The sequence below is a fragment of the Arachis ipaensis genome, chromosome B3 (assembly GCF_059453495.1).
Source record: "Arachis ipaensis isolate K30076 ecotype BB chromosome B3, ASM5945349v1, whole genome shotgun sequence".
In the NCBI taxonomy this organism is placed as follows: domain Eukaryota; kingdom Viridiplantae; phylum Streptophyta; class Magnoliopsida; order Fabales; family Fabaceae; genus Arachis; species Arachis ipaensis.
In genome coordinates, this window is record NC_142438.1 from 5,593,481 (window position 1) to 5,608,495 (window position 15,015).

The 15,015-nt window shown below is 35.2% G+C and overlaps 3 protein-coding genes across 9 annotated transcripts; 1 reads left to right on the plus strand and 2 right to left on the minus strand.

Annotated features, from left to right (window-relative positions):
- The first annotated feature begins 4,303 nt into the window (after positions 1 to 4,303).
- Positions 4,304 to 7,765, plus strand: LOC107629027 (aldehyde dehydrogenase family 3 member F1). Of its 7 annotated transcripts, XM_088510106.1 has the most exons (12): positions 4,304 to 4,440; positions 4,489 to 4,765; positions 4,974 to 5,042; positions 5,138 to 5,234; positions 5,326 to 5,532; positions 5,615 to 5,739; positions 5,982 to 6,086; positions 6,183 to 6,355; positions 6,458 to 6,548; positions 6,621 to 6,770; positions 6,855 to 7,141; positions 7,650 to 7,765. In XM_088510106.1, exons 2-11 carry the CDS (start codon positions 4,577 to 4,579, stop codon positions 7,122 to 7,124), a joined length of 1,476 nt encoding a protein of 491 aa, XP_088366232.1. In that variant the 5' UTR covers positions 4,304 to 4,440; positions 4,489 to 4,576; the 3' UTR covers positions 7,125 to 7,141; positions 7,650 to 7,765. The 7 variants fall into 7 exon arrangements, with proteins under 7 accessions (XP_088366232.1, XP_088366230.1, XP_088366233.1 ...); XM_088510107.1 differs by lacking the exon at positions 4,974 to 5,042 and having other exon boundaries at positions 4,344 to 4,440; XM_088510104.1 differs by lacking the exon at positions 7,650 to 7,765 and having other exon boundaries at positions 6,458 to 6,770; positions 6,855 to 7,308.
- A 179-nt stretch (positions 7,766 to 7,944) lies between these two features.
- Positions 7,945 to 11,604, minus strand: LOC107629028 (RNA-binding (RRM/RBD/RNP motifs) family protein). The gene is made up of 7 exons (XM_016331710.3): positions 10,894 to 11,604; positions 10,529 to 10,593; positions 10,309 to 10,439; positions 9,948 to 10,038; positions 8,585 to 8,740; positions 8,405 to 8,487; positions 7,945 to 8,301 (listed from the first exon to the last, which is right to left on the minus strand). Exons 1-7 carry the CDS (start codon positions 11,486 to 11,488, stop codon positions 8,211 to 8,213), a joined length of 1,212 nt encoding a protein of 403 aa, XP_016187196.1. The 5' UTR covers positions 11,489 to 11,604; the 3' UTR covers positions 7,945 to 8,210.
- A 1,196-nt stretch (positions 11,605 to 12,800) lies between these two features.
- On the minus strand, positions 12,801 to 14,527 carry LOC107629026 (uncharacterized). Its single transcript, XM_016331707.3, has one exon. The coding sequence runs from the start codon at positions 14,472 to 14,474 to the stop codon at positions 12,993 to 12,995; it is 1,482 nt and encodes a 493-aa protein (XP_016187193.1). The 5' UTR covers positions 14,475 to 14,527; the 3' UTR covers positions 12,801 to 12,992.
- Positions 14,528 to 15,015: the final 488 nt, after the last annotated feature.

Sequence of the window (15,015 nt, forward strand, 5' to 3'; positions counted from 1 at the left end):
TTGGGTGTAACACGAAGATATTTGGGTGTATTTTATTCTGATAAGTTTTGCATAATTCAAAACTCTTCATCTTCCTCCTTCTCATCTTATATTGTTTCTTCTTTTTCTTTTTTTTTTTATCATCATCACCATCTTCTTTTTCTTTTTTTCTTATTAATCTTTTCCTTTTTATTTTACCTTCTCAAGTTTTTTCTTGTTTTACTCTCTTAACGAGAATAAAAACAAAAAAATCAAACAAAGAAGAAGAAGAAACACATAATGCTGCAAAATTACTTGGAAGATGATGAACTTAAATTCATTTAACTAAAAGAAAGAAAGAAATAAGAAAAAAAAGAAGAAAAAAAATAGCATTAGAGAACATATTTTTCTGTATTTGCAGCAAATTTGGGTGTAACACCAAGATATTTGGGTATAACACCAAGATATTTATGTATAACATGAAGATATTTGAGTGTATTTTTATTCTGATAAGTTCTGCATAATTCAAAACGCTTACTATTCTTCCTTTTCATCTTCTACTGCATCTTCTTCCTCATCTTCTTATTTCGTTTTCTTATAATTCTTCTTGGGAAAAAAAATCAAATAAAGAAGAAAAAATATAATATTACAAAATTAATAGAAAGAGGAGGAAAAAATGTAGCAACAACAACAGTAATAAAAAAACAACGATGAAGATGAAACACGCGAAGAAAAAAAAAAAAAAGGAGAAACGCAAAGAAGAAAGAGAAGAAGAAGAAGAAGGAAGAGGAGGAGGAGAAGGAGGAACGTGAAGAAGAAGAAGTGTCTTCTATAATGGTGAGTGAAAGCGCGCTTTAGAAATGGTTGAGTGACGCGCGTGTTATCACAATATCACGCTCCAGTGGGTGTATGAAGTTTTTGTTAGACTACTTGACCCAACTTGTAAGACTTGTAAGTCAAAAGACTTGTATGTGTAACATAACTCAAACCGATTTTTTTATAACAATAACAATAAACTTAATTGTTATCAGATTCGGTCGAACCGACCAATTTACATAACCCACTGGATTATAGTTTTTTTTTTTTTTGTTTTTTAAAAAAATCAGGGATATATTTATCTTTGTATCAAAAAATTTAAACATAATTCGATTTAGATTGTGTAAATTGATTGGATCAGATCCGGTCTAATAATTATAATGTGAACAATTGGGTTTATTAATGTTGCTATAATAAACTAATTTTGTTATGATTTATTAAAAAAAATTATTAATTAGTTTAACAAAGATGTTCAATAATATCATGACACATATAAACGTTAAAAAAAAAAAGACATTTTTAGTATTTTTATTAAAGTGGTATTCTGTTTCCAAACACTTCTTTCCTCTTTATAATCAATCGGTACTATATTTTCATACAGTTGTAGGAATTTTGATCACACAAGCTTGGAACAAGTTCAGACCAAAACGACGCTGAATGCTGAAACAATACTGATTTACTTTTGAGTTACATGACGACACATATTTAGAAAAGCTCAACTATCTTCATTCGTTGAAATAACTATTATACGGTCTCCAAAATTTGACAAAACATACAACTATGAATAAAGCAAGCTGTGCAACACACAGACACGGTGAAAATTCTAAAATAAAAAATAAGAAAATTTTGGAACCATTGCCATACTTAAAAATGTAACACAGTATTGCTAATATAGTGCCATAGTTGTCATGATATTACGACTTACTCAGGATTGAAATCTTTTATTGCAGTTGATCCTCTGAGAGAATTGCTGATCCCCTTTTGCTTTTTTGAACAAAGAATTATTGACGCTGCCAGTGAAGTTGAAAAGGAGAGATCAAGAAGACTGGGAACTTCTATAAAGATCCAAATGAATCTTTCATCAATTGATTATGAACTTGCTAATTGATTTTCTCACAGGCAAAGCACAAGGATCCAAATGAATCTTTCATCAATTGATTAAAAATTGGCAGCAATTACACTATAAAGATCAGACATTTTATCATGGAAAAAGTGGCTCTGGTTCTGTTTGTGTTGGTCAAAAAAGAAGCACTATCAAGATTGCCCAATAATACGTGCAAGCTGAAATCTATCAAGACTATTGAAAGCTCCAAAATGATGGAAAGTGTGCCTGAAATGTGGATGATACTAACTTATTATTTACAGTGTTCTGTAATCCTTAGGCATATTCAATCATCAACAAATACATTGTAAACTTTTTTATAGAAGTTGATACATCAATTATATGTTCTTCAATTACTAATTATTCAATATTTTTCATGCTGAACATGCATTTAGTGATGGTTAAGCAAATTAATTGTGACCTTTATGTCATATAATAAGCTAGGCTACATCTTACTTTGGCACTTGGGAGAGCAACACAGTTAAGTGACTTAGCCAATCACCATCAGCAAGTACAACACAGTAAACATCAGAACTTACAATTCTGACCGCATTAACTGTCTAAGGAAAGTAAGTATGGTATGAGGATTTCATTGACATCTTAAATGCTCTTTATCATGGACAGGTGTGTGATGGGTTTGGTTGGAGTTGAGAGTACTGGTTTATCTAGTGGTAGTGAGATTGAAGTAAAAAACCAAGGGTTTTAGACTTTTAAGTTAATGAACTTACCAACTAATGCACTTCCCACATTCGAGAGTCCCTCATTAATTCATTATAGTTTTCCCAATTCTACACATATCTTCATTTAAGTTATCTGTCCCCATTTGCACCTAACCTCTGGTTAAAGCCTTTAAAGGCATTTGATGTTAAGTGATTTTGGGATAGCACAAACCATTGCAGACATGGGCAATTATTTTCTAGTCACTCAAAAATAATAGGTCTTTTCTAAAAAAGAAACTAGTCAACTATGACATAGTATTACTATTTACGCCATGTTCCATTTTCAGTAACATATAAATTTATTCCTCATCTCTATACTCTATAGCATCCCAAACAAATTAAACATGCGCATATTAGTCCCAAAACATGCTGTTTTGCTGTTTATCACTCTTTTCATGTGCGCACTTTAGTTAGTTAGGAATTTATAAAACAAAAAATGGTAGAAAACACATGCTAAACTTGCGCCTCATCATGCAATTCTGTTGCTCATTCTTTGTTTTAGATCAATTATCAACTAACATCATTAAAACAAAGTGAATTATTTCAATATTAATATTCTCTAGTAACAAAAAATAAAAGCAAATATACACAAATTCGACTGTTCAAAAAAGTTGACTAGACAGTTTCAAGCAGTACTTTGGTAAGTATAACGAGAGGCTACTTTGTGTCAATTCATTAATTCTTCAACATACATAAATAATGTCCAATATACATGCCTATAACTTTAATTTCTACCTTGCTGTAAAATTTATTGTACAACTACTTTTGTGCTACTAACCCAGCCTAAGTTACCTAACTACCAAATAGATCACCACGTGTCATGCGCTTATATATATCTAACAATAATAATTAAAAAAAAAAAAGGTAGTGCAGTCAATGGCATGTAATGTTATTTTATTACAAGGGCTTAACTTCTATCACACCTTTTTCCTGTAAAACATGTGATAATATATGCAGGAGTGTTTAACAAGATAAAAAGGACATGTTTCCTTTAATGTGAGACAAATAATGTAACTAAAAGTAGATAGAAGATCTGAAGATGCATTCAAAAGACACATTAATTAGAGTTTGCAGATATTATGCCTATAACTTATAATAAGTGCATTATTAGAAACCAAATTGAATAGCTGGTTAAGCGTGTATTTCACTATTTTTTGTGATCTAATGCTTTATGATTTGGTATACTAACATGCATAATAAGAGATTTTTCTGCATGATTGAAATTAAACAATTTTCAATAACGGAAATATTTGGTAACCAAAGAAAATCAGCAAAAAATAGCCATAACTTGTCTTATTTAACATTTATTAATTGTTACAACAATTAATTAATGTTAAATAAGATAAATTCTGTCTTTTTTTTTTGTCTACCTAGCATTACCCTTTCAATAAGGTATACTACTTTATCCACATGTAGCATTACAGTACAAAACAAATTGGAATTTTCATAGTCATAATAACATAAATTGGACATGTAACCACTTTGGCGTGCTTCCTAGATAAAATCAATAAATAATAATAATAAATGGTTGAGGGTATTGAAAATTAATACTAGCATAGTCCTAAAATTTTGGCGTGTAGTATATTACAATAAATAATAATAAATGCAAATGGTTGAGGGTATTGAAAATTAATACTAGCCTCTTAGATTAACCTTTTATTCATGAAAAATAAAATTAATATATTATATTATATTATATAGCATAGTTATATAAATGAGATAACGTGCGTATTTAATGTTTAATTATGATAATTAGATATAATCCTTGATTGTCTTCTGGGTTGATTGTTAAATTATGAAGGTCTACTCTGATCACCTTACCACACAAGTAGCACAAAGACATGTGTAAATGACATAAAGTGAAGGACCCTTTTCTTTTATGAAAGTAATAAGTAATATAACCATATAATCTCCACACCCGAGTCACCATAACAAATATAAATACTAGAGGTGTAAGCAGAGGGATCATCACAAATAAACAATGGAGACTTTTGAGAAAGAAATGAATTATATGAAGAAGTATTATGGGAGTGGAGAGACAAAGAAAGTGTCATGGAGAGAATCACAACTCAAAGGGTTGCGTCGTTTCCTCATTGAAAAAGAAGAAGATATTTTGAAGGCCTTAATGCTCGACTTAGGAAAGCATCAAGTTGAAGCTTTTAGAGATGAGGTTATGCCTTTATTTAATTTGTTTATAATTATTGCCTTTCTATTAGTTTAATCTTTAATCACTATAGTTCCTTCCTAATTTAAGCTTTCTTTTAAATTCAGGCATTATGCATGCATTAAGTAGTAATAATAGTAACATTAAAAAAAAAAAAAGAAAACTATTTCTCAGTTCTAATTGCTAATTAATAATAGTAACATTATGCATGCAGATAGGAACTTTGATGAAGTCCTTGAATTTTGCATTGAGTAACTTAAAATATTGGGTATCAGGCAAAAAGGTGAGATCAGTGCCAATTTTCCTAATTCCAATTTTTTTTTTTAATTTCAAAGATAAACATTCAAGACTAATGGATTCAAATTTGTTTTTTGATAGGCTAAATTGCCACAAATAGCACTGCTTAGTAGTGCAGAAATTGTTCCTGAACCTCTGGGCCTAGTCCTCATTATTTCATCTTGGAATTTCCCATTTGGTGAGTCATGCTTTTTGAACCATTTTCCTTATGTTGATAAAGTATTTGTATAGCAAATTAATAGAGGGAGTTACAATTTAATTAATGACAGGTTTATCCTTGGAGCCACTAATAGGAGCAGTAGCAGCTGGAAACACAGTGGTCTTAAAGCCTTCAGAGTTATCACCAGCATGTTCTTCCATACTTGCCCTTGGACTTCCCAATTTCTTGGACAACAAAGCCATTAAGGTTGTACAAGGTGGACCCCATGAATCTCAGCACCTTCTCCAGCAAAAATGGGACAAAATCTTCTTCACAGGTACACTACTACACAAAACACAAATCACTACACTCTTCTTCATATGGTTTTGTGAATGTAAAACAACACTAATACTATATAGGAAGTGCACGTGTGGGGAAGATTGTGATGTCAGCAGCAGCGAAGCATTTGACTCCTGTGACTTTGGAGTTGGGTGGAAAATGTCCTGCAGTTGTTGATTCACTTTCATCTTCTTGGGACTTGGAGGTGACTTCAGATAATCTTTTCATGTTTAGATTATGTCGGATCGAAATAATGGAATCAGTAGTGCTACAATAATGCTAGTAAATTTTTATCATAAGTCCAGAAAAAATTCAAATGCAACAGAATGTTAAAGGCCAAATGCTGGCTACAATTTGTTGAAAAACACTGACTTTTGAGATTTTCTGATAATCGAATAAGATGAGTTTTTGTCACTGTCTTACTGTTATCAAAATTTGAATCAAAAGGTAGCGGTGAAGCGAATTCTAGTGGGAAAATATGGGGCATGTGGTGGTCAAGCATGCATAGCAATTGACTATGTCCTCGTGGAAAATCAATACTATCCAAAACTGGTACATTATTTCTCATTCATTCATGTGTCTTCATATACTGTCTATATTTGATGGAGTGTGTGATTAGTTAAGTTAGTTGCTCTTGATTTTCTTCAGGTAGAATTGATGAAACTATGGATCAAGAAAATGTTTGGGGAGAACCCAAAAGACTCCAACACCATTGCAAGGATAGTTAATAAACAACACTTGTCTAGATTGAAGAATCTTTTGGCTGATCCAGAGATCAAGAAATCTGTGGTTTATGGAGGCTCTATGGACGAAAGAAACTTGTAAGTTGTAACACTATACTTTTTCACTTGTTTGTTAATTACTTGGAGACACATTATTTTTCATTATATCTATATCAAAATGTAATATAAATCTATGTGCAGATTTATTGAGCCAACAATCTTGTTGAATCCCCCACTTGAATCAGTAATCATGACAGAAGAAATTTTTGGTCCATTGCTTCCAATTATTACTGTAAGATTCGGTGAAAATCATGCTATATATAGAATTGACGTTTTTCTTAATGTTGCCTTCAATAATTTTCAGGTGGACAAAATTGAAAACAGTATTAAATTCATAAGCTCTAGGCCTAAGCCTCTTGCACTCTATGTCTTTTCCAAAGATAAGACACTGCAGAATAGAATGATATCTGAAACATCTTCTGGCAGTTTAACTTTCAATGATGCAATTCTACAAGTATCCTTCTATCTACTCTTGATCTTTAATTTTCACATGCTTCAAAAATGTTATATATGAACATTGATTTAGAATAATGTGCAGTATGCAGCGGATTCTCTACCATTTGGTGGAGTTGGAGAAAGTGGATTTGGAATGTACCATGGGAAGTTCTCTTTTGATACATTCAGCAGCCAAAAGGCAGTAGTTAGAAGAAGCTTCCTCACTGATTTCTGGTATAGGTATCCACCATGGACACTGAACAAGTTTCAGCTTCTTGAGGTCTCTTACAACTATGATTATCTGGGGTTGCTCCTTGTCTTGCTTGGCCTAAAGACACCATCAAAACGCAGATCATATTTCGCTAACCCCTGATTACTTTCACCATTAGGGTTGCCAACCCGATCTGCAGCGGGTAGGGTAGGGTGAGGGTAGGATTCTTGTGCGGGTCGGGTAGGGTACGAGTTGTGTCTCAACCCTACCTGACCAACCCGCACCCTATATATGTATATTTTATATATTTATATAAAAATATGTTTTAAGTGGATGTTGAACCAAAGACCTCTCACTAAATGCAAAATATTCTTAGTCATTAAAAAAAATCATTAATTAATAATTTAATATTTTTTTTTTTTACATAAAAGTCAGTTCTATTTTAAATTATCATCAAGTTATATAATAATGTTGCATTTTATTTTGTAACCCGCGAGTAGGATCAGGTACCCGTAGGTTAAGAACGGGTGGGATTAGGATTGGCTCCAAACCCTACCCTACCCTATCCATTGCCACCCCTATTCACCATCATTAGTATTATTTATTTATTTAAGAGTGATTAAGAAATCAAGATTCTTAGGTCTACAAAATATGTTATATATACGTATGTATATCATATGTATACAGAGATGATAAGTGTTTATAGCTTCCTTTCCTTTTCTGATTATGTGGTTGCTGGACTGGAGAATTATGAGCTGCAATATCATCAGCCAGATATTTATAAATAAAATAATTATAACAAATCAAACCAGAAAATAAATATCCGAAGACAACATAGATGTCTTTGTTATGAACTTATGATACATCAAGTGTAGTTAGTTGCAGACACGGAGTTAATGAGAATTAGGGCTATATTCTTGTCACATTAATTCAACTATTAGTTATAGATATCAATGCTGAATCAACAAAAAGCAATATAGTGTAATAAAAACAAAAAACAGAAGTCACATTCAATGATGTATTATAGAACAAAATTACACTATTTGCATGATGATGAAACAGAATATTCTAAGTTCTACACCTCATCAATCTAACTATTTCATGCTCTTCTCACTCTACTAATGATAAATATAAAACTGCTATAATGAATTCTAGAACTACTACTTATTGTACAAAAACAGAAAGTAAAATGCATGTTCGCATTATCCGCTTGTTTGACATTTACATGTCCAATAACACAAATACATGCTAAGCTTGTTGTACGAATGGCGAGGTTTTTTGCCACAGATGACGTCCTAAAATGGCACTTCCATGTACTGAGAGATATGCAGCATTTAACCTGACAAAACAATTAAAAAATCCATCATAATTATTCATATATAAATACACTATCAACCAAATTTCAAGGTTTTAGCTTTTAAATGGGAATAAGAATAGCTTACTTATCTACATCAGGCATTGCAAGAGGATCATACAACTCCTCTGAAGGAACAGACATAACTGACATGTCTTGAGCCCCTTCAACCTGAAAATAAAGACGAGCAATTCATTTGCATGAGTAGTGTGATGAAATCGTTTTCTGCCACAAGAGCCAGTATGTATACTAAATTTTAGGTACTAACCTGTTGGGGGTATTGCGCATAACCAGCATATGCACCATATGCATACAATGAAGGATCTTGAGTAGCTCCATAAGCATAGGCTTCATAACCCTGGCCGTACCCATAGTAGGCACTCCATTGATTTGGATCCATCTGTTGCCCCCAGCTACCAGGATCCTGGAATGGTTTCAATAAAAAAATTTGTTAGTGCTAATATAATTCTGCATCGAAAAACAAGAAATGTGAACCCTACATACCAGCAATTCAATGAGAAAATCAGCAATTCAAACTCATTCGTACGTGTGAATCTAGAATTCTAACGACGTTTATGTTATAAAGGAGAAACACAGGAAAGTCCTGAATGCTGAGAATTAAACATCAAAAGGAATGAATCTTATATTATTGTAGCATGGTAGTACATTTGCTACTGGCCATCCTCATCATTGGAGAATTAATAAATCAATATCTTTCAATAAATATAACTTATTTTTATTTTCACATGCAGGAAAAAGGGGAAATACATGTAATAAAACACACCTACTTCACTGTTTTTCATTTATACCGTGTCACAACAAAATTTATCTACTCAGTATTGATGAATGTTTTCATTTATCATCCTGAATGAAAGGGTGGGGGTGGGAAAGTTGTGCCACTCCAAGGTTATGATAAGCCAGAAAATGCAGCAAGGGCTCATAACAAGCTAATTAAAATCTTGCAACAAAAATTGAGCCTAAAACCTTTCTACTGACCATTTAAAGCCTTAAGGATTTAATGTAAATAAGTAATTATGATTTGGTACTGAACTTTGTTTTCTTGTTCCTCTTATGCTACTTAGCTCGGGCTATGTTACATAGTCAGTCCCAAGCCCAGACGGGGAAGGTTGTGTTAGGGTTGCAATAGCCCGTGTATAACCTTGTCGCATCCCTATGCATGGCCACGACACAGTGACATCTTTGGATCCATGTGTGTTAGGCCCTAGACAGCCCATGAAAAACTTTGACCGGTCACAATGCATAGACACGACGCAATGATGTCTTTGGATCCATGTAGCCAACCCCATCTATTGGGAAAAAGGCTTTGTTTAGGTTCAGGTTCAGGTAACTCTTTGCTACTTGTTGGAATGGCTTGTAAATTTGTAATGATCATAGTATCAAGTAGTTGAGCCTAAACTTATATTCAAAACATGCACTTCCTACCAAATCACTAAACATGGCAACACATACTAAAGGCTCATCAAAATTATCCTAGAACCAAGATGTTTTGATACACAATGTAGCAGCTCCTAAAATTAAAATGCATGACATAGTACAAGACTACACACATGCACAGGTCACAGCATGACAAACTAAAATTCACTTGGTCAAAAAGTTAAGGGTAAAATCACCTGTCTAGTTGTACTAGCCCAAGAAAGTTGAACCACTTGTTGACCTACCACCTTCCCCTGCATCTTCTGAATGGCTTCTTCAGCAGAAGCTCTACATACACAAGTGGTCAGAGAGTTTAAAAGACCGCATAACAGGAGAAAGAAAAAAGAAATAGGAAAAACACCCTAAAAAAGGGATTGTTTAAAGACCTCACAAGATGCAGTGTAACATCAGGCCACATGAAACTTACTGCCTTGGAAAGCGGAGGGTAGATACAAACAATCAAAATAATATCATTACCTCTTTAGTTTCAAAATACTAGAGAGCAATCACATAAAATATTCAAATGTTAGAAAAGACTAAGGGAAAAGAAAGGAAAACCTAGTCCCAAATTGAACAAAACCAAATCCTTTGCCAGCATGAACTTTGATAGACACAATATCCCCAAATTGCATAAAGGCTTGCTTCAGCTCCTCCTCCGTGACATTAAGATCCAAATTACCAACATAAACCTTGCAAAACACAGCAATGTTAGACAATATTACAAATTAAAAAAAAAAATGAAAACCATAAAAATTGCATCTATATGATCATTACTCACCGTGGTATTATTCATATCATATTCCGGCGGAACTGGAGCAGTATACGCTGGGACTGGATACATTGCTGCCACAAACATCCATTGACATATAAGTCTCTCTTCCACGTTATGCTCAAGTGAAATAGCACAATAGTAAAAGCAAACATACACAAACTAGTCTAATTGACAGAACAAACCACATAACACATACCAGTCTAATTAACATTTAAGTTATGTGTGCATTGAAACAACACATTGCCTTCACTAACTGGATTTCAATTATATTAACAATAACTACTACTTAACCCTGCGTTTAACATAGAATAAAGAATAAAGTTGAACAATTCAATAAGTGAATTTGAGTTGAGTTATCTAACAACATTTACCTTTAGCTGGAGCATACTGCTGCTGAAAGGCGGTGGTTTTCTTGGGTGTAGCAGCGCTAATACGCATGGGCCTGGTGGAGCAATAAACTCCATTCATCTCCGACATGGCGCGGTTCCTCTCGTTCTCATCGGCGAATTTAACGAAACCATAGCCCTTGGATCGACCAGTGTTAGGGTCCGTAACGACCTTGGCGCCTCTAACGGAAGGGTAATTGGCGCGAAAAGTCTCCTGGAGGAGGTAATCAGTGACGTCAGGGGCGAGGTCGCCGACGAAGATGGAGTGGTCGGGGCCGGCGTCGGGCCTGCGGTCGCCGACGCCGAAGGAGGCCCAATTGAGGCGGAAGTTGTGGTCGGTGCCGGGCATGGGAGTGCCGTTGTAGGAATGGAGAACGCGCTCGGCGGCGGCGTGGGAGAGGAACTCGACAAAGCCGTAGCCTTCGGGGTGGCCGGTGAGCTTGTTGCGGATGATCTTAATGGAAACAACTTCGCCGGTGTGTGCGAAGCACTGAGTGAGGTATGATTCGTCCACCCAGTACTGAAGGTCTCCAATCCATAGCGTTCGCACTTCCTCCAGCGTCGTTGGTACCCCTGCCATACTCAACTGCCCTCAATCACACTCACGTTCTAGCGGCGCCACCCCTAACCCTTTCTTTCATTTCTTTTCTTTTCTTTCTTTTCTTTCTTTCTTTTTTTCGGGCCTAAACTTATAATGTATTTAAAACAGACAACGAACAAAAATGACATAAACTTAGGCCCAAAACAATTCACGATAAAAAAAAATCAGCTCCATGTCGATTTAGGTATGCTTATTGTTAGGAGCAAATATCTTTACCAGTGATCTCTCACAATTCAAAAGTCTTTAATCAATTCTTAACTATTTAATTAATTAATCTAATTGATTCATCATTATTCAAATAATTAAACTAAGCAGTCTCTATAAATAATGACCAACTGATGTGTCAAAGATCGTTTAGATTAATTATTTAAATTGTTAGAAATCGGATTAAAATTTTTGAATTATAAAAAATTATTTTGTTTTTCGGATAAATAATTTTAGACTAATTATTTTATCTTTTTGCATATATAACTTTAATAGTATGTCATAAAACTATTTTTCTTAAAAATTTAAGTGACAAAAAAATAACATAAATAATTATATCTTTAATTACTCATTTTAAAAGGTGTACACAAAACTCCAAAAAAATATGGATCGATAAAGAATAATATTGACATCATTTCTCTAGAATTTTTTTTTTTTTTTTTTTTTGGACATGGTGAGTACCGGGAAACCGGCCACACCAAAGAGGAGAATTAAACGAGACATATTGGATAACCATAACTCAACTGTTTGCTAACTTTTTAAGTTGTTTTTTTATATATGTTGGAGGCCCATTTTATTTCTCAGTTAATAACTTTACTGAAACATCAATTCTAAATATAGATGGATAAAAAAGTGGAATTTAACTTGAATGCCTCCTTTACGTAAGGTGTAATTGCGAGCTAATTATTAGTTAATTTGGCAGAATTTTCTGGATTTATTATATCTTTAAAAACAGTATTTGTAATATGATTATCAGATAAAGCTTTTTCAGAAAGTAAATATTTGATCATTAATAGGTAAAAAATTATTATCCTGTAGTGCAGATATTATTGGAAATTTATATTAAACAGTACGTTATACTTTTTTATTTTTTTTTAAAATTAATGTTTGCCATGATAGCGCACGTAAGTGTCTTGACTGTCTTCAACGTTCATTTTATTTTCTCTTTCGAAGCGTGCGCCAGCCAAACTAGAAGGAACCAGTTTTTGCTGCTTGCATTGTTTGTAAAAATATTAAGTGAATTTCACTGAGATCTTATGATCATATGCAAATAATGAAATAGAATTCTAACCACACTGCGTTAGGATTTCATGAAAATATGATAATCAATTGAAAAATAAAGATACATTCATATATAATAATGACTAGGTTCTACTTGCCTTATATGGCGTAGAACCTTTTATTAATGACCGCTTAAAATAAATACGTAGAGAAACCATAATAATGTTGAACATAATATTATTGAAAGAATTCAAATTAAAGCACTTTTCATGCAAGCTTAATACTTGGGAGGCGGAGGTGAAGTGTAGAGATAGGCTTTCTTTGGTGGAGGTGGTGGAGAATTGTAAATGTAAGGAGGAGGAGGTGAAGGTGAAGGTAGTGGTGGAGACTTGTAGATATATGGTGGAGGAGGTGATGGAGAAGGTGGAGGTGGTGACTTGTAAACATATGGCGGTGGAGGTGAAGGAGATGGTGGAGGTGGAGACTTATAGACATAGGGTGGAGGCGGTGAAGGAGATGGTGGGGGAGGAGAATTGTAAACATATGGTGGAGGTGGTGATGGAGATGGTGGTGGAGGAGACTTGTACACGTATGGAGGTGGTGGTGAAGGCGATGGAGGTGGTGGTGACTTGTAGACATATGGAGGTGGTGGCGAAGGCGATGGTGGAGGAGGGGACTTGTAAACATATGGTGGAGGTGGTGAAGGTGATGGTGGAGGTGGAGACTTATAGAGATAGGGAGGAGGCGGAGAGGGAGAAGGAGGAGGAGGAGACTTGTAGACATATGGAGGAGGTGGTGATGGAGATGGAGGTGGTGGTGACTTATAAATATATGGAGGTGGTGGTGATGGAGAAGGAGGAGGAGGAGACTTGTATATATATGGTGGTGGTGGTGATGGGGATGGAGGTGGTGGAGACTTGTAGACATATGGAGGAGGTGGAGATGGAGATGGTGGTGGTGGAGACTTGTAAACATATGGTGGAGGTGGTGATGGAGAAGGAGGAGGAGGAGACTTGTAAACATATGGTGGTGGTGGTGATGGGGATGGAGGTGGTGGTGACTTATAGATATAGGGAGGTGGTGGTGATGGCGATGGTGGAGGAGGAGACTTGTAGATATATGGAGGTGGTGGTGAAGGTGATGGTGGAGGAGGAGATTTGTAAACATATGGTGGTGGTGGTGATGGGGATGGAGGTGGTGGCGACTTATAGACATAGGGAGGTGGTGGTGAAGGTGATGGTGGGGGTGGAGATTTATAGACATATGGAGGTGGTGGTGATGGGGATGGAGGTGGTGGTGACTTGTAAATATATGGAGGAGGTGGAGATGGAGAAGGTGGAGGTGGTGACTTATAGACATATGGGGGAGGTGGTGATGGAGATGGAGGTGGTGGTGACTTATAGATATATGGAGGTGGTGGTGACGGAGAAGGTGGGGGTGGTGATTTATAGACGTATGGAGGTGGTGGAGAAGGAGAAGGTGGAGGAGGAGACTTGTAATAATAGGGAGGAGGTGGCGAGGGAGAAGGTGGTGGTGGAGACTTGTAAACGTATGGAGATGGAGGAGGAGGAGACTTGTAGAGATAAGGTGGGTGAGGTTCATGTGCGGGTGGCGCCGCCTGTGGAGCTGGGTGATAGGGAGAGTTGCCTCCATAATAAGGAGTGTCATCATGACGAGCAGCAACATTAATAGCAATTAAGCAAAATGCTAATGCATAAATGAGGGGAGGCAAGTGCCTCCATCTCATTGAGGTTCCCATACTAACTCTTGTTAAGTGTTAAACCCTATTTAGTCCTCCTCCCCTTACTACAACACTATATATTTCTTGCTTGGCATAGTGAGGATTGTAACCCTTTATATACTGCAACCATCTAATACCTTGACTTACAAGAATTATTTGTTAAATACATTAACAGACTGGCTTCTCATTAGTTTTCTTTCAACTTGATGTGGCTTCCATAAAACAAAGTTCACATTTTCCACAAATGGTGGATATATAGGAAATAACAAAGTCAAAGTTATTAGAGAGGGTTGGTGATGGCATACGCACGGCTGAAGAACGAGTTTTTCAGATTACAACCGCGTAAGGGCGGCAGACAATTCTGATTATTTCCTTTCTTTTTATATTTGCATTGTTCTATATGCATTCTTTTTATTAATTCTGTGTTTAATCATACTTTCTTTTCTCAAAATGTTAATATATGTCTAATACTATATACTTAAAGCACCGGATCATATGGAGGAGTAAACATTTAATTTCTCAAATTAATTAGTAGGCTTAGATACGGGAAAAGTATGAG